Source organism: Panthera uncia, chromosome A2, assembly GCF_023721935.1.
Source record: "Panthera uncia isolate 11264 chromosome A2, Puncia_PCG_1.0, whole genome shotgun sequence".
NCBI lineage: Eukaryota > Metazoa > Chordata > Mammalia > Carnivora > Felidae > Panthera > Panthera uncia.
Genome location: NC_064816.1, coordinates 53,653,558 through 53,672,867, shown reverse-complemented (window position 1 = coordinate 53,672,867; position 19,310 = coordinate 53,653,558). Strand labels below are relative to the sequence as shown.

The window sequence follows — 19,310 nt, the reverse complement described above, 5'->3', positions numbered from 1 at the left end:
GTTTTAAAATGTGTTTGGTTTTGCGTGCCCACTTTGTTCCCACTTGTCTTATTAGACTATGAGCTCTTCGGAGGGGCATGGAGGCCGTCTGCTGGTTCACTAAATGGCTACTGAATGAATGAATTATGGAGCTTCAAAAATATCACTCAGAATAAGTACCTGTGTTCAACACAGCAGGTGCCCCCCAAATACGTGCTGAATGAAGCAGTGAACTTTGGCAACATCCCTACCATATGCCAAGGCAGTGTGGCCGGTGCTGCTGCAAACATTAGATACCTGGGACCTTCCTAAACAGCCCTGGCCGCCAGGAATCACCATATCCATTTCGCATATCTGAAAACTGAGGCTCACAGAGATTGAGATCTGGGGGCCAGTGCGTCACAGATCTGAAATAGGAGACTCAGTAGAGCTCTCATTCATTCACCCGAGGCACTAAGAGAGAGTCTAAGACACCTAGAGCCAGACTATTTGAGATGTTTGAGGAAGAGGTGGCAAGTGGAGACGTTTTGGCCCCAAGTCGGGAGGAACCTGTGAACACCTGTGACCCCCAGAGAATTCCTACACCAGCAGACTGTAATGATTTATTAGGGTCAAAAATTCATAGGAACAATAATCTAGCAGCTAAGAGGTCAGGCCTAGGGTGCCATCCAAGCTTCCTTCACCTACTAGCTCTGTGGCCTTGGGCAAGTTACATCCCCTCTCTGTACTTCCGCTTCTCCATCACTAAAATGAGGATATTGATAATTAGTCCTCATCTCTCAGAGTGGCTGTGAAAATTAAAACATAGAAAGTGCCAGGCACATAGTATGTACTCGGTAAGTATGCTGCTCTCGTGGTTTTGATTATTACTGGATTTGCTGTCACAAGGGGATAGTGCTTGAGACACTTGCCCTAGCATCAGTCCTGAGCAGGGAGGAACCAGTCACATCCTGGGAGCTGGAAGGCTTCTGAAGGACCTTGGGACTTTACTCCTCATATCCATTTTACAGATGGATAACCCGAGGCTCAGGGAGCAGTGGGGCCGGGCCAAATTCACCCTGCAACTTCTTCTCCTGACCTGGACCTCTCCCTGCCCCAAAGGGCGACGTCGGTGCTGAAGGCCAGCGCCCTCCTAGCTCCCTCCCTCCCTGCAGGGCAGCTGGGCCCCCTCGGGGCCAGTGAGGTCTCCCGGCCGGCGGGAGGTCTGGCGGGCGGGGCAGCTAGGGGAGGTTATTTTCTGTTGTTTTCCCTTTCTCTCTCCCTTCCCTGGTCCCTCCGCCCCGTTTCTAATTAAAAAGAAGATAAAGCCTCACGCGGCCAGCGCCAATCAGCCCGACCGGCTTCCTGGATGCTGGATGCGCGCGGGGCGGCGGGGCGCGGGCCAAGATGAAGATTAAAGCAGGGAGAGAAAGAAAAGCCACCCAGACGCGGATGAATCAATAACACTTAAAACACACCCGCAGGCAGACAGAGCGCGAGCCCCGCAGCCGCCTCTCCGCCTGCGGTCGCCTCTCGGTCCGCGGTAGCGGCTGGCGGCCGCCTCGTCCGCTCTGTGCGCACCTGCTCGCACCGGCGGCTGTTCAACTTGCGAAATGCCCGCTCGCTCCGGAGACGCGGGGTGGGGAGAGGGGAGGAGTGGTTGTGGCAAAACACAAAGGCTCTGCCACACACACCCCCTCGCAGCAACCCCCGCAGTCCGCCCTCTCCCCAAGCCGAATGGTCGGGGTCGGGGGAGGGGGGGTGGGGGGGGCGGTGGTCACCGCTGGAGGTGGGAAAGCAGCTTGTGTGAAACCTGCCAAGGTGGCCCTTCCTTTAGCGTCAGAACCTCTACCAATCCCTAAAGCCCCCACTCCCGCCCCTCCGTGCTTCACACGCATTATCTCCGAAGTACAAAGGGTGACTGGCCCTGCAATTGCAGCTCCGAGACGCGTCCCGAGCCACCCCCTCCCACTTTCCAGCCAGAGCGCCGCCCCAGGCCCCACCTCCACAGAAATGCTGGAGTGAAGCGGGGAGGGCTGCTCCGCAGGCGCGCCAGCGGACTCGGGTGCCCAGTTTTAGGGGGCGGGGTGGCCCGCGTCTCTCTGGCGCTGGCTCTGCGAGCTTGTCTCTCTGGGTGTCTAGGGCCATCTCTCGTCCTACCTTTGTGTGTGTTCGTGGGGATGGGAGGAGCTGTCCCCTTGGCCTAGGAAAGGGCTCCAGGAGTACGAGGGTCCTCGGAAATCGGTGGTGTCAGGGCTCTGAGCAGCGGGTTTGTGCTTTTGCCATCGAAGGTCCCTCCCTTTAGGTACCTGTTCCCTGTTGCACGGACTAGCCCCACCTGCCACCCCGTGACTGCCCTGACTCCAGGAGTGGCTGTGCCCGCGCCTCTGTGTACAGAGTTCTTCTCGGGCTCCGGGGGCTGAGTTCCTTGGGAGCGGCTGTCGTTCCGGCTCCCGGCTCCGGAGCTCCTGAAGGACCTGCTGTTCCTATGCCTGGGTCAGAAGTGTCCCTAGGAGGGGCTGACCCTTTGCAGCAGCTATAGCTCAGAGTCCCCCAGGCCGGACCGTCCCTGCTGGTTGTCTCTGGTTCTTGGGGCTTCCAGACTCAGACATCCTCAGGATGGCCGAACCTCTGCCGGAGTCTCTAGGGCTGTGCGCGCCCCTGGGGCGCCCGCCTGCGGGGGGCCTTTGTGCGCCCACGGCTCCCACACCGCGCCCACCCAGCCTCCCCGAGGGGCCGAAGAAGTTGGTGGCCGGCGGCCGACCCCCTCCCCAGGCCACACCAACTTTGCCGGGACAGCGTGCAGGAGATGCGAGCGGCCCTTACCCGATCCGGAGGTAGACCATGCCCAGGCTGAGAAAGAGGTGGCCCAGGCAGCGCCGCGCTTTCCGGTTCATAGTCCCCGCTGGCCGCCGGAGCCGCGGGCCGGGCAGTGCTGATCCCGCGGGCCGGCCCCGGCGGGGCTATCAACATAGCCCGCCCGGGAGGCGCGGGCCGAGGCGTCCCCGGGGCCGTCTGTCCGTGCGCCCGTCCGCGCGCTCGGCGCCTGAGCCTCGCCGGGAGCGCGGGAGCCACGGAGCGGGAGGAGGGAGGGAGGAGCGAGCGCAGCGCGGGGCGACGCCGGGCTGCGCGCGAGCGGCCGGTGCAAGTGTGTGAGGCGCGGGGAGTGCGGGGGCGCTGCTGCCGCCCGCCCCCGCCCCTCCCTCCCTCCTTTCTCCTGTCCCTCCTCCACCCCCTCCCCCGCCCGCCTCCCCGGAGCGCCCGCCCCGCACCCCAGAGCCCGCGGGACAGGGCCGCCAGCTCCAAGCGCGCGCTCACGCCTTGCCCCACGCGCTCCCGCGGCGCCCCCTCCCGGCTCCGGGGCGCCGAGCCGGGCAGGGGGCGGTGGAAGTCAGTTCGACCCCCACGCGTCGCTACTTCGCAAGTTGCGGGTCGAGCTGGCGCCCTGGGACTGCCCCTCGGGTTGAGAGGATCGAGCGCGACCGAAAACCCCCGCACCCTGGCTCGCCTCCTCGTCCTCCCCGCCCTGTGGAACGCTCAGAGCTGGGGGGCGGGGTGTTAGGTGGCACCCCGGTTCCCCCTTTCCCCAGGCTTCCGAGCCCAGCTTCAGGGGAGGGCGCCCCCTTCCGCGGAGCGGGGATAACTGATTCAGCATATTCCTCCCCGACCCCTGTCTATTAGAGGGGGTGCGGCAGGTGGGTGCCCAGGTAGGGCAGCCTCTTCTGGAATGCCGCTCCTAGCGGACTGTCGGAGTCGGGCGGAGGCCAGGATGCCCGGCACGAGACCCGGGCGTGGGCCTCCGGAGCCGCCCGAGGGCGCCAGGCTCCGCTGGCCGCTCAGCACGTGCTCGCGGCGACACCTGGCGGGCGCGGTGGGCGCTGTTAGCTCCTCCTAGTTCCCTGAAACGGGGTGCTCAGAGCCTTCCAGCTGAGCAGAAATGCTGATCCCCTCCTATGATGTACACCCCAGAGTCCAGTTGAGCTAGGGGCTGGTGGACTCACGTTTTAGCTGAAGAAATTGAGGCTCGGAGACGCGAAGGTTTTTTCCCAAAGTCAGCAGCTAGTGAGTGGGAGAGGCAGATTGGAAACACCGCCCCCCACCCCCCACTCTAACCACCACAACGCCAGACCTGCCTATCGTTCAGAATTGCTTTTCTAAATCTTCCCTGAAAACCGCTGTTCATGCATTCATTCACATTCCGCAAATGTCTATGCCAGGCATCATGGCAGGCCCGTGGACACAAGGAACACGAAGGACAAGGGACCTTCTTTCTTGGAGCTAGTGAGGGAGACAGACCAGAGAGAGGTAAACACATAATTTCAGACATCACAGCTTCCTGTGATGTGAAGATAATATAAAACAGAATGATGAGGGAGACAACACTGGGTGCCTAGGGATTATTTGAGATCTGAGCAGGTGGTGTTTGAGTTGAGAGCTGAAGGATGCAGGATCTGGGGTCCCAGCACTTCAAGAAGGAGGACAGCAGTGCAGAAGGTTGGAGGTGGGCATGAGCACCAGGAGGGGAAGTGGGGCTCTGCTCAAGAAAGAGAAAGGCGGCCAGTGGGATGGAAGGGAGGAGATGGGGGTACACAGATCCCACAGAGCTGTGTAGGCATGTCAAGGAGCTTAGATTTTAAGGGGAAGTTCAGTGGGAAGACATTGGAGGGATATGAAGAAGGATGACTCATCTCATTTGTGTGTTCAAAAGCTCCCCTTGGCTGCCCTGTGGAAAATCCACTAGTGGGGGAAGGGTAGGGCTGGGCAAAGTGAAGCCAGGCAGACCGGAGAGAAGACTACCCCATGGTCCAGGTATGAGACACTGGTGGTTTTAAAACATGACCACACAATTATTCCATGTGCCTCCCATTGAGAGGTGGGCTGTCTGTGCTCTCCCTGCTTAAATCTGGGTGGCCGTATGTGTGGCAGAAGTGATGCCACAAGACTTGCCACAGGCTAGGTCATAAGAGGCAGTGTAGCTTCTGCTTGTTGGCTGGAACACTCCTGCCAGAGCCCTGAGCCACCATGGAAGGGGTCTGGAGGCTGCCATGATGTGAGGAAGCTCAGGCATCGATAGAGGCCACATGTGGGTGTTCTAGTCCACAGTCCCAGCTGTGTTCAGCATCGGAGTCCTCCCAGCCCAGGTGCCAGACATGTGGATGATTCCAACCTGCAGCCACCAAGTCATCCCTGCCTTTGAGTCTTTCCGGCTGAGGCACCGTGGACAGGGGCTTCTGTGGTCATCCCTGATGTGCCCTGTCTAAATCTCCAAGCCCCATAATTTGGGAGTAGAATAAAATGATTGTTTTATGCCATTCTTTGGGGTAGGGTGCTTGTTACACAGCAATTGTAACTGAAACAACTAAGGTGGAAGGGGGGTGTGCAGGGAGAATGGAGGATGCTGGGCCTGGGCCACAAGAAGGTCTGACAGGACTTGGAAGGGCCTGGCCGAGAGAGGGGCAGGGAAGGGACAGAGTGGAGAGAGGGATGAACAGTGAGCCCCTAGGATGGCTGGAGTCCTGGATGGATGAAGGCAGTCATGAGTGATAGTGGGGGAGGGGGATTGGAGTAGCTAAGGGCTCGGGAGGAAAGTCACAAAGTCTGTCCTGGCCATGTTTTTCCTCCTGTACTCCTCCTCCTCCTCTCCTACCCTCAGATGCAGTCAGTGATGAGCTCTGAGCAGTCTTCCTCCAAAGCATCACCTAAATGTGTCCTTTCTTTTCTATATGCATTGTCATTCTCTTAGACAAAAGATTCACTCGTGTCACAAGTGTTGGGGGACACTCATGATCAGGATGTTGGGGTAAGTGCTGCGGACATAGCAGTGGATCAAATACATCCAGTGTCTGCCCTCCTGGAGCAACTCTTCTGAGGGCTGATTTGATTATCAGTCACACTGGTGGCACTTACTATGTACCAGGCACTGTCACCAAGAACTGTAGCACATTGACTCATTTAATCCTCTTATAATACTATGAGGTAGGTACTATTCTTATTTGTTAATATTTTTGTTATAATCATAATTATCATCATTTTATAGTATGGGTAAAATGAGTCATGGAGGGATGAAATAAAATCCCAAACTCCACAGCTACCACGTGGCAGAATTGGGATTTGAATTTACGGAGTTTTGACTTCAGCATCTGCTCTTAATCCTTCAATTATGCCTCCCATCTAATGGAAAAGAGAGACGTGGGCCACTGCAATAGGAAAAAAAAAGGTATTAGGCATCAAGATGGGGAATGCAAGGACTGTGGGAACACAGAGAAGGGGGCTCCAAATGGGTGGGTCAGGGAAGGCTTCCTGGATGAAGTGTTCCTAAACCGGGATCCAGAAAGAATGAGTTGGGGTTCACCGGGCAGAGTTTTTGAAGCCAGAGGAAGCAGGGCTCACTAAGGTCTGGTGAATGAATGGAGCATCAGAGGGAATGGGGGTAGAGAGGGAGTCTGGGGACACAGAGCATATTAATAAGTTTGGGCAGGGGTGTCATACGGTCATATTTATGCTTCAGAAGGTTCATGGCAGCTGTTACGCGGTATTGAGAGAAGGGGGCAGGGCATGGGGACAGGAGGTGTCACAGACATGCAGGGCAGAAGAGGTCCAGCCCACACAAGGGTGGTGGCAGATGGTAAGGAGACAAGCGGATGGATTTGAGAGCTGGTCTGAAGGCAGAATAGACAGAATGATGCATCTCCAAGGACAAGAGTCTGCCCTGGAGGCACTGTGGCTGGTGAGGACAACACAGAGATGGGACAGGGAGGAACAGGTGATGACCTTGGTTTTGGAGGTGCTGAGTTTGATGTGCCTGTAGGTCACTGAAGGGGCAGTTGAGTGAGTGTGCTGGGCACTCAGGAGGGAGCGTGTGGACTTTTGAGGGTGATGGTCTCCAGAGTTGGAAGTGGGCAGTCCTTCAAACCAAGGCATGGGTGAGACGTCAGAGAGGCCAAGAAGGCTGAGTGAGGACAGCCCAGCACAGAGCCCCAGTTCAGCACGATTTAAAGAACCAACTGGGCGGGGGCGTAGGGAGAAAAGCAGCCAGAAGCAAGTGAAGAAGACTGCCGGAGTGGGCAGGAAATTACTCAAAGAGCTAGAGAAGGAGCAAGTAGTTTTCAGGATCAGAGCTTGTAGGAGAAGCAAGGACTGAAAAGGGTCCAAACTCAACTCGAACATCCAAAGATCTTTACAGTCTGGCTGAAAATCACGTTTCCAGCCCCTACTTTTCCCAAATCCCCTGTGACCGTATCACAAAAAATTAGCAGGTTGCCACTAATGTTTACAAAATGGAAACAGACCAGAAAATAATAGGGCACTGTACATAATAAGGCTCCGATTGTGTGTGTGTGTATCGTAGGTTGTAATAAAAAAAAAAAAGTTGAGATTGTTACTCCATCCTGTTATCCCCTTTTATATGTCTGGAATGCCTTTCCCCCTCCTTTTCCAACCTGGCTGATTCCTCTCATCCTTCAAGACCCTCCCAAAGTGAACTCATCTGAAGAGCCTTCCCTGGTTAACTTTGCCTCTGTCCTAGGCATTTAGTCCCTTTCTCATTCATCCATCCATCCATCCATCCATCCACCAAACATTCACTGAAGATTAAAGTGTGCCAGGCCCCATGCTGGGTATGGGATACAGCAGGAAACACATTTTTTCTCTTTGAGCTCCATGGCCCCTGAGCTGATCCTGGCAGAATCCTTCCTCCCAGAAGGATGGCTGGGCTCACGTGCCTTCCTTTTCCATTAGACCCTGAGATCTTAGCAGACAGGCCCCTCTCTCCTGCATCTCTGTATCCCCAGCATTGATTGAGGACCATGGCTTGATAAAAAAGACCACAGACTTTGGGATCGAGAAGGCCTGGGTCTGAATACCAGCTCTGCCACTTAATAGCTGCAAAATCCAGGGCAGTTTCTTTAAAAGTGTATTCTAAGAGTTGTTGGGCTTTCACTGAGGCTAAAAATCTTTCATTCGACTGACAGCTTCCCCAGAGGGAACTGTATCTGATTCATTGCAAGACCCCAGACCAGCTGTGACTAACTGCTTCATGACTCAGTGAGACCTACTGCAGAAAGTTCTTCTTTGACAGAGCTATGCTAACCACGAGGTTTTCTCCCTATTTGGCGCTTTCTGCCTGGATCAAGGGAAAAGGGTGTCTCTACAGCAGATGCTGCACCTTTTTTAGCCTGCCAAGCATGCCTGGGGCAGGGGCACAGAGGGCCTTGGCCTTTGGCTCCCCCTGCTGGATGCAGAAGGAGAGGCTGCTTGGGTCCCCAGGACCGCATTATTAGGAACATGCATGGAGCACTGCTAGTTCTGGACTGGTTCAAATCTGGCTCCACTCTGTTATCTCCATGACCTTAGGCAAGTTACTTAAATTCTCCTTGCTTCAGTTCCCTCATCTGTAAACTGGGGATTATTAACAGTTTCTGCCTCGTAGGGTTATTGTGAGGTTTGAGACGCTACACGTCAAGTGCTTATGATGCTGCCTGGAACACAGCGAGTACCACGTGTGCAGCTGTAACGTTAAACTAATGGAAAGGCCACAACCACCGCTTGGTGCCACCACCGATCCAGATAGGATGTCCACGTTTAAAACAGTCTCCATCATCGGATTCCCAGGGTTGGGATAGTAGAGTCTTCCCATTCGTATTTGTTTCTTTTGTTTCTTTGTTTGTGCTTCTAAGAAAACCTCAGCAACAGAAACCAGAGAAAAGGCCTGGAGCTGTTGGGAGCAACTGGGAGCAGCAGTGATTCCCGTGAAGCAGGCCCCCAGTGATCGGCATCTGGGAAAGGCTGTTGGAAAAGTGTGTGGGTTTTTAGCATGAGGGAATACTGGGAGCATGGGGCATGAGGCAGCTCTTCTATGGAAGCCAAGAGAATGAGGTTCTCCCTCGGTTTTGTCACTACCCTGTGTGGCTTTGAGAAAGTCCCTGAAATGTCACTCCTCACCTTCCCAGACCCACTCTAAAGTAGCCTCACCTTCAGCCTCCTGCCCTCCCTTCACCTATCTCCTCCCTTCACAGCACTGGCCACTTCATGGACCCTGCTTTTATTCTCACTGTTTCTTTCTTGTCTGTCTCCTCATGCTGGGGAGGGAGGGGTTTCCACGAGGTTAGGGGCCAGTGTAGGGTCCTGTTCACCATCATAGTGCAGTCCTTTTTTTTTTTTTAATGTTTATTTACATTTGAGAGAGAGACAGAGAGTGCGCAAGCAGGGGAGGAGCAGAGAGAGAGAGACAGAATGTGAAGCAGGCTCCAGGCTCCAAGCTGTCAGCACAGAGCCCAATGCGGGGCTCGAATTCACGAACCATGAGAACATGACCTGAGCCAAGTCAGATGCTCAACCGACTGAGCCACGCAGGTGCCCCCACAGTGCACTCCTAATAAGGAGTGTGAGAGAAAGTGGCTTGGTGGGGCCTCTCAGCAAGTGCAGCCAGAGCAGACCTCTCCGCTGAGAACCGAATGACACGCTTTGAGATGCAGTCCCCTCCTCCAGAAGCCATCCCTGGTACATTCCTCCACCAGGACCATTATTCGTCATGGGCCCCGCGCTGGCCCCCATCACAGCAGCCAGCTTGCTCTATCACCTTCGCCTGTATGCTGGTGTGCCCCCCTCACCTGGCGCGAGCACTTCCAGAAGAGGGTGCACAGAGGCTGCGCTCCAGCGAAGCTCCCGGGACCCAGGGCCGACCAGCCCCTGTGGAGCCCCGGGTCGGGGGAAGAGGTGGAGGGAAGATGTAGATGTGGGAAAACGCCCACGTCCCCTGTGTCTGAGCAGGGTGGTGACCCAGTGTGGGTGTTCGAGAGTGAGGCGGGCCTCTGTTGTCTTGTAGCTGCCCAGCGTCCAGCCCTCTCGTGACTGTCACCCCGGCTCCACTTGGGGGGGCTCCCGCTGTGCGTCAGGCTGGTGGATGTGCTGCAGCCTTTCCCACGGAAGCTCCGCCTCCTCCACCTGCTTGGGGCTGCCCACCTCCAGGCCCACTCTCCCAGGATGGGGGCAAGCGGGACGAGAAGGGGGGCGCTCGCAGGCCACATTCCCATGGCCAGGAAGCAGCCCCAACACAGAGACCGCCCACCTGTTACAGTAAGGACAGGGTCCCTCCCTCTGAGCTATGACAGCATTCACCATTTACTGAGCACCCGCCATGTGCCAGGCTCCATTTCTTTGCCCCCTGGAAACACTCTTCTCCCAGGTAGTTTTATCAGTGGTTGCTTACTTCATGAGAGCAGCCCCTGCCCATTCATCCTGTCCCTTCTCAGCACTCCGCACACATCTTACCCTGGCTTTACTTAGCTTCCTAGCATTTCTTGCCACTCTCCAATTTTACAGGATGTATTTCTTTGCTGACTCATTTCTACCTGTTTTCCTGGCTGCCCTGTTAGCCCTACGAGGGAGGTATTTGTCGCTTCACTGCTGCATTTCCGAGAAAGATGGCTGGCAAATAATCGGCCCTCGATGGATGATTGTTGGATAAATGAATAATCGAACGGGTGTCATTTACCCCTTGTAACCACCTCATTCTCCAGAAGAGAAAGCTGAGATGTTGAGAGGTTCAGTCGGTTGTCCAGCAACTCGCTGAGTGTCTGGCACCCAGTGAGTGCTTAATAAAAGTTAACCGTCAATTTCCTTTCTGTCTCCACGTCTCCCCACCCTGCTAACAACGGGGGCCTCTACTCTGGTTTCATCTCCATCCCAGCCCTCCCACTGCTACGCACTAAGTCCATTCACCCCAGGTCAGTGATTCAGTGCTTAACACAGGGGGGCCAGGATAAATAGGGCTGAAGCACCCCGACTGGGAGGAGCTGGAACATGGGCATGCAGGCTGGAAAAGCAGCACCTCACTCCTCCTGCTGCCAGAGTCCCGTTAGCTGCTCGGCTGGGCGGCAAACCCAAAGGCCAGTTTGCAAATTTGAGGCAGAGCCCGAAGAGTGCAAAGAGACTGTCCGTCCCATAGATGGCGAGACTGAATCCAAAAGCAGGTACTAGAGGCTCCCAAGACATGGCCAGTTAGGGGAAGAGTCAGATGTGAAAGGCCGCTGAGGCTGCTGGGGCAGACCCAGCCTTGAGCCTCGGCTCAGCCACTTGCTTTGTGATCTTAGGAAAATAATTAGCCTCTCTCAGCCTCAGTTACCTCCTCTGTAAAACGGGGAGGATAATGGTGCTACCTCTGAGTCACATGAAATCATGCACGTAAAGCATTTATCAGAGTATCTGGCATATATCATGCACTCAACATATGACAGGTATTTGATGATGATGATGATGACGATGACAATGGTCATGACATGTATTGGAACCCGGCCCTTAGGACCAGAAGGAATCTTAAAGGTCATCTGTGCCAGTGTTTCTCAAACTTCTTCATCCATCAGAATGACTTGGTTACAAATACAGATGCCCAGGTCCCCTCCAGATCAAGCAGGGCCTCCTGGCAGAGGTAGGAGTCGTTCTTCTGCTTCTAAGGAGCTCCCCAGCTACCGACCATGTCTGGCTTCATCGGAGCAGAGTCTGTTGAGGATCCAAATACTAGTGCAGTGCACAGACCCATGGGTTGGGAGGCAGAAGTCAGATTGAGTCGGCCTCTGACAGACTTACTCTGGAATCCTGGGCAAGCCCTCTGCCCTCTCTGAGATCCATCCTTTCCTTCTGTACCTTCAGCAGTTTGGGCAAGTCAAGCGCCTCATCCAGAAGCAAGCATAAGACCCGAGGCCTGGCTTGCCGTTATACGTCTAGAGCCTGGTGGTTTTGCTGGTGAGACTTCGGATCCACACAGGGAGCATGTGGAGAGGGAAGACGGTCGCCATCTGAGCTCCCTGCTTTGGAGAGGCCAGTTGGCAGGCTCCCATTTCAAATCCCATCTCGGCATATGACCTTGAGTGAGCAGCTTAGCTCTGAGGTTCTGTTTTCTCATCCTGAAGGTAGAGATGCTCCTCCTCACGGCATAAGGTCTCTGAGAAGTCACTTTGGCAATGCATCTGGAGCTAGTGGGCCTTCTTAGATACACGAGTGCTCCAGCCACACGAGGCCTGGCTGATCACTGGCCAGCTGACCACAGGCTCCTGGTCACCTTGGGAGGACGGTGCTTATCACAATTCCACCCCCAAGGTCTTCCTCAGGATAATCTGTCCCGGGTGATTCATCTCGTGGGCTGGGCCCTTCCTCTCAGGCCTGAAATATCTCCCTCCCTTCACCATTCCTGGGTCAGGCCTGTGACCCCTGCCATGTGACTTCCTCTGGGGACTGGCCCTGGGCTCCTGCCTGCCTGCCAGCCCTCCAGTCCCCGGCTAGTGACCCATTCTGGGCCTGACATATCAGGCAGGGCTCAGCTAGGGCGGAGGAAGCCCACAGCTTGTTGTGCTGGGGAAAAAGTGCATTCCCCACGTCCGGCCCTCACCCTGGCCCAGCCACACCTCTGCCTTCAGCAGGCTGGGCTTCCGCCGCACATCCTGGCCTAACCTGACCTGTTTATCACCCAGTTCCCACGTGGTGCCCTGCCCCTCAGGCACACACATTCCCAGGAAGGATTCTGGGCTGGCTGGAGCAGAGGGGTTGGCCAGTGTGCCTCACAACTTAATGGAAGTCACCCTTTTCTGGAGCCAAAGACAGCTCTTTGGAGAAGGTGAGGAGATGTGGACCCACATCCCAGCTCCACTGTGAACCTGCTATGTAACTTTGGACAAATGAATCTACCTCTCCGGATCTTAGTTTACCTAATTTTAAGTAGAGAGAAAAATACCTCCATCTCCAGTTGTTGTACACTTTAAATAAGATAATACAGTCTTACTGATGTCTGTGCTTCACCTCTAACCAATTAAATCGGAATCTGAGGGATAGGTCCCAGGCATTGGATGCAGCCAGTGATGGAAACCGCTAGTGTGGAATATTGTTAAGAGCCAAAGCTTTGGAGGAGACCAACATGAGTTTGGATTCTGGCCATGTTATATAAGTATGGACCCTTGAATAGATTATTAGCCTCTGTTTACCTGCCCATAAGATCGGGATGACAGTACTTACTTCCCAGTGCTGTTATGAGAACTAAAAGGAGTAACACATATTATGCGCTTTGCACATGTGAGCACCCCAAGCGACCCATGTGAGGACAAGCACCTTGTCACTTCACCACTGTACCCACTACAGCTGGCTCTGTGCCAGAGTCACATTTGGCATTTCAAACAAATATATGAACGTGAGTAAGTGTTATCACCATAGGTTAAAAAGCGATGAAGAAATATCACTTATCATGACCTGCCAGAATGAATAAAATTAAAAACAAGGAAACCACACATGTTGGCGAGGATGTGGAGAAAGGAGAACCGTCTTGCACTGTTGGTGGGAATGCAAACTGGTGCAGCTGCTCTGAAGTACGTGTGGAGATTCCTTAAAAAGTTAAAAATAGAACTACCCTATGATCCAGCAATTGCACTACTGGCTATTTACCCAAAGGCTACAAAAAGACAGATTTGAAGGGTCACATGCACCCCAGTGTTTATAGTAATATCATCAACAATAGCCAAACTAGGGAGAGAGCCCAAAAGTCCATTGGCTGATGAACGGATAAAGATGTGGTATATATATGTATACATATTTGTTAATTTTAAATAGAGAGAAATATATATATAATATATATATTTTTTCCATTATATATATATATATTATATATATATTGGAATATTGGAATATATATATATATATTATATATATGTCTGTCTATCTATCTATCTATCTAGATACATAATGGAATATTACTCAGCCATCAAAAGGAATGACATCTTGCCACTTGCAACCATGTGGATGGACCTAGAATGTATGATGCTAAGTGAAATAAGTCAGTCAGGGAAAGACAAATACCATATGATTTCACTCATATGTGGAATTTAAGAAAGAAAACAAATGAACATGGGGGGAAGAGAAGAGAGGCAACCATAAAACACACTTTTCACGACAGAGAACAAACTGAGGGTTGATGGAGGGGAGGTGGGCGGGGCATGGGCTAGATGGGCGATGAGTGTTAAGAAGGGCACTTGTTGTGATGAGCACTGGGTGTTCTATGGAAGTGATGGATCACTGAATTCTCCTGAAACTAATATAATACCTTATGTTACCTAGAATTAACTTGAACAAAAAATAAATAAATAATAAAATAAAATAAGAAACATCAGTTATCATGAGACAAAACTTCTGTCTTTTGACAGACTTAAAAACGTACAGATCCCAGCATCTGTTGCTGCTAGGAGTGGCCATGGCTCTGTGGCGGCCACTGAGATGTAGGTGGAAGTCACAGGTTCTTCGTCCCTTGCGTTTTCCCCTCTTTGTGGTCCTCAGGCTGCCATCTTGAGAACAGCAGAATGAAAAACTAGAAGGATCCTGGACTCACCGGCCTGGGTGAGCTGCCCTTGCAGCCCAGAAGGCAACTCTGGGCTTTCGTTTTTCCCCCAAGTGAAAAGAAGATAGACTTCTTGTTGTTTAGGCCTCTGGCTGGGGAACTTTTGTTTCTGATAGAAGGAAAACAGATGCTTTGGACCACCTCATTGTTCTACTGTCTTTTTTCTTTTCTTATCTTTTCTTTTAATATGAAACACTTCACGAATTCGTGTGTCACCCTTGCACAAGGGCCATGCTAATTTCTGTGCTGTTCCAACCTTAGTATATGTGCCCCCAAAGCGAGCACACTCATTTTTCTACTTTCTGTCCATAGTCATCAGACTCCAGATAAATCTATGCCAAGAGGACCCACTAAGAGGGCTGAGGACTTCCTGGTACCACAGAAATCCCAGTCCTGAATGTGATCCCTTGGAGTAGAGCTAGCCATGCGTTCCTATCCACGCTCCTCTGGCCTCCTCAGAAGGTTCAGAAAGAGGGCGTGCCTCCCCCATGCCCCCTAAACCTAAAAACTCATGGCTCCCATTGCTCTCCTGAGCACTGTCTCTGCAGTCAGGAGAATATAGATGAGAATCTTGACTGTTGCACTGTTTTGCCACGGGCAAAGTGTCTTTGAACAAGCCTGATGTCACATTTGTCAGTGGGACTATGTCAACCAAGAGATACAGTTAGACAGGGAACTTGGAAGGAAAAGACAAAGTAACAGGACCAGAGGTAAGCAGTGCTTCCAAATAAACTCAGCACTAGGTCTAAACATCCTAGGGAAGGGAGGTGGCAGAGTAAATGTGATTATCACAGACCTTGGCATTATAAAAACAATAGCCCAGCAGCAGAATGTTGGGCGTGGGCAAGGAAGAGAGTGTGAGGGCCTTACTTTTCTCATCCTTCATGGTAGGGAAAAATAGAGTGGAGTGAAATGTGTAATTAAAAAAAAAATACATGACTCCCAACTTCTTAATATTCTTCATAATCTTGGGAGGTCTTGTAGGAAATAATATCCAATACGGTAACAAACCAACGAGTAAAGTTAGAACTGCTTTTATTTCCATTAAATTCTTTTTCTTTCGTTAAATTCAAAAATCAGTAAGCTCCATATGTTATTTTAAAATTTAGCATACAGAATAAGAAATAGGTGTACTGTGAAGAAGCATCATGGGCAAATGGAAAAGAGATGGATGATTGACTCAACAAAGATTTTTGGAAAACTACTTAGTGAAGAATAACTAAGTGTTTAACTTACACCATAGTAACGGCTTTATTAGAGATTTTAGTGTAAACAACAAAACTCTAAAACACTAGGTGAAAACAGATGTGTCTTTTAACTGGCATGAAGGTAAAAAGGTATCTTTTCTAAGATAAGATAAAGGCAATGAAAGAGATCACAAAGGAAAAAAATGATGTAATGAAGTTAAAATTTCTGTACATTATAAAAAGCGAACACAAAACTATACGCAAAATATTCAAGTACATATTCAGTTAGGTAAAAATAATTTTGACTAGAGGTAGCTATCCTTGATACATAATAAAAGGCTCTAAAAATCACGATTACTCTAGTAAAGAAGAACATGGATAGCCAATTCTTGATTGAAAAAACATTAATTACCACAAATATATAAAAAATCACCAAACTCATTGCTAGAGAAATAGGCAATAGAGCCACAATAAAATACTATTTATAATCTGTACACTTGACCAAATATACTTTAAATGTGAATTTTCAGCACCCACTGAAACAGGTATTCATGAGGGGCACCTGGGTGGCTCAGTCCATTAAGCATCTGACTCTTGAATTTGGCTCAGGTCATGATCCCAGGGTCATGGGATCAAGCTCTGCATCGGGCTCCCTGCTGAGCATGGAGCCTGATTAAGATTCTCCCTCTCTCTCTCTCTCTCTCTCTCTCTCTCTGCCCCTCTCCTCCACCCCACGTGCTCCCACCCTTGCTCTCTCTCTCTAAAATAAAAACAAAACAAAACAAAAAAACAAGCACTCATGCATTATTTGAGTCTATAAATTAATACTAATTTTAGGAAAGCAAACTGAAAATCATCTCAAAAATATTCATAGTCCTTAAATGAGTAATCCTACTTCTAAAGATATAATCAGAGATAGTTTCACAGATATATGCATATGCAAAGATGTTTACAGCAATGTTATTTATAACAGTGAGAATTAGCAATAATCAAAATGTCCAACTTTAGGTAAATAAGTTACGATTTATAATTCATGAACTTGATAGAATATTATGCAGCCATTATAATGTTGCTTCCAAAGCATATTTAAAGACTTGGAGTGGCGCCTGGGTGGCCTAGTCATTTAAGCGTCTGACTTCAGCTCAGGTCATGATCTATCAGTTCATGAGTTTGAGCCACGCGTGGGCTCTGTGCTGACAGCTCGGAGCCTGGAGCCTGCTTCGGATTCTGTGCGTCCCTCTCTCTCTGCCCCTCTCCCACTCATGCTCTGTCTCTCTCTCAAAAATAAGTAAACATTTAAAAAAAAAAATTGGAAAATTTTCATTATTTAACATTATTTCATTATTTCATTATTCATTATAACATTATTTCATTATTTCATAATTAGTTAAATAAAAACTCAGGACTCAAGTTTATATTTGTAATTGTTAAAATAAACATTACAAATGGAAATCAACAAAAAAATTAGCATACAGAGTGTGATCCCACTTCATAAAATTCTTTCGTTTCCTTCTTTCCTTTCTTCTACCCTCCCTACCTTCCTTCCACCCAAACCTTCTCCTTCCTTCTCTCCTTCTTCCCTCCTGCAATATATATGCCTAGAAGGATATCTGGAATGATGTTGCCTAATATTATTCCTGCATATCTGGGGTACTTGAATATATGTGATCCCCCCTCCCATTTTGGCAGTATTTTGCTGTATAGTGTGGATTCTTTACAAAGCATTTCGTATTTTTATAAGACAATAAAATCACTTTCCAAAAAATTAATCATACCTACTTCTGTAGGGTTTTCAAGATAACCAGGCAAGCACGCGGCACAGTGTGGGAAGCAGCTTTCTGAGACCGCCCCAAGATTCCTGCCTTGTGCTGGACATGCCCTGTACACACAGCTCCTACCTAGAAGGTCCCCTTTCCTTTGGTAACTTTCTACTCATCCTTCAAAACCTACTCCAATGTGAAACATGTCCTGACACCTATGCCCCATTAATCAGACTCCTTCTCCAGACACACAGACTCTGAGCAGGGACAGCTCAGACAGCAGAAAAGGTTAGAGTGCCTTCAAAAAGCAGCAGTGTCCAGGAGTGACTGCTCAGAAGTTTGGGGCACCTAAACCACCTGGGACAGCCCCGCTCCTGCTTTACCGACCCTTGTCTTCAAGCACCCCTCATTCCACTTTCTCGCCGGTATCCTTCCAACAACTGTTTTTACGCAAATTAGTAAATTCAGCTTCTGCAGCCTACAACTCAAGCCGCCAACTGTTGCCGTTTTCCCGGCACCAAGTTCAAAGCTACTAAATGTTTCTGGAATGAATCTATCTCAGTCACACACAGAGTTGTTATAAGAGGCTATCCTTGCCCCAGGCCAACTTTCTAAAGGATGGGAAACGGGACTGACACCTGTGCAGCCTCTTTCTGAGCTGTCTTGGGCTGGAGGGCAGGGCAAGCGCAGACGGTTCTTGCTCGCTAAGGAGCTATGCCTACCTTAAGGAGAGGAAACGGATTCAGCGCGTCTAAGCGATGTGCTCAAACCACTGGGGCAAAGCAGAGAGCCAGGTCTTCTAAAACACGCCCAGTCTGGTCTTGAGTGCTCCCGGAGGATGCTGGGCCGGAGATCATCCTGCGTCCACACTCACTCAGCACATAGATGGCTTTTCACACGTGCTCACTGGCTCCCGAATCCTCCAAGTAGCCTCAGGAGAGCGGAATTTTCAACAGCTTCCTGGTGCAGATAGAGAGACGGAGACTCAGGGAGGGGAGGTGCCCCAAGTTCATCCAGTTGTGACATGGGAGGCCCTGGACGCGACGCCAAGTCCGCCAAACTCAGAACCGTCCCTCAATCCGCGAGGCCACCGCGATGATGTAAACCCTGGGAGACCCTTTCGGGGTCACCTGGGACCAATTCCCCCAGAGCGGACCACCGGTAAGTGAGGAGTTGGCAAGTGCACGGGCGTGCGGGGGAGCTTCGTAGGCGACTGAAGAAGGGAACGAGGTGTGCCCGGTGGAGGGTGGAGCCGAGCTGTGCGTGACACAACCCGAGGTGGGCCTGGCCCGACCCAGCAGACGGCTGCGTGACTAGCCACGGCGAAGGTGAGAAATTATGAGATTCCACTGGCTCAGAGGCTAAGCATGTGTGAGCCGAGCGAAGCCTCGAGTGGGGCCGAAAGGGGTCGGACGCGGGCCGAGCGGAGCCGAGAGAGGCCGAGTGGAGCCGACTGGTGCCCGGAGCGAGTCGGGTGGAGCCGAGTGGTGCCAGGAGGAGGCGAGCGTCAGCGCAGAGAGTCACGTGGAGCCGAGCGGGTGACAGGAACGAAGCTGAGTGGGTCACGGCTAGCGGAGGCGATGGGAGCGTGCAGAGGTGAGGCTGCCCCGGAAATCCTGTAGCACATCGTCTCTGGACCCCTCCTTTCCAGGACCAATGGGAAAGCCGTGCGCTCCGGTTTCCCGAGCCTGCGAAGTAGCTTCAGAGAGACTCTCTTCTTTGGTGGCCTCAGTTTCCCCCCTTGTACAATTAGGGTGATGGAGGGAGGCAGAAGACGCAGCCTTTCTTAAGCCCTCCCCCTCAGAGGATGATGCGGACTTTTCATATTTTCTAGTGGGATTGAATGTTCCCTCTCTCATTGGGGTTCGTCCTGGGGAATGTCACTTGAAAGACCGCTTTTCTGGAGCCATAATTAAGCCTCATTCTCCGGGCGTGCGGTAGATGCATAACCTGGAGGTCCAGAGGGTACATGTGTGACACCGCTGATGCACGGTTAAGCCTTGCCTGGTCCCAAAGTCCAACACGGTTACATGA

General features: G+C 51.5%; 1 protein-coding gene and 1 non-coding gene across 3 annotated transcripts in view; both read right to left on the bottom strand.

The window, feature by feature from the left end:
• Positions 1-18,630, bottom strand: part of WNT7A (Wnt family member 7A) — a 78,090-nt gene extending 59,460 nt beyond the window's left edge. The window contains exon 1 of one of the 2 annotated variants that reach the window (XM_049641067.1): positions 17,999-18,630. Coding sequence is in view for 1 of the 2 variants with exons in the window: in XM_049641066.1 (XP_049497023.1) it covers positions 2,785-2,855 (71 nt within the window). In the remaining variant the exon portion in view is untranslated. Of the gene's footprint in view, positions 1-2,784; positions 3,153-17,998 lie in introns of those variants that run through there. The other variant, XM_049641066.1, reaches the window with a different exon arrangement.
• On the bottom strand, positions 14,511-14,614 carry LOC125931121 (U6 spliceosomal RNA). The gene has a single exon (XR_007460377.1). It is a non-coding gene; the product is annotated as a U6 spliceosomal RNA (small nuclear RNA).
• Positions 18,631-19,310: the final 680 nt, after the last annotated feature.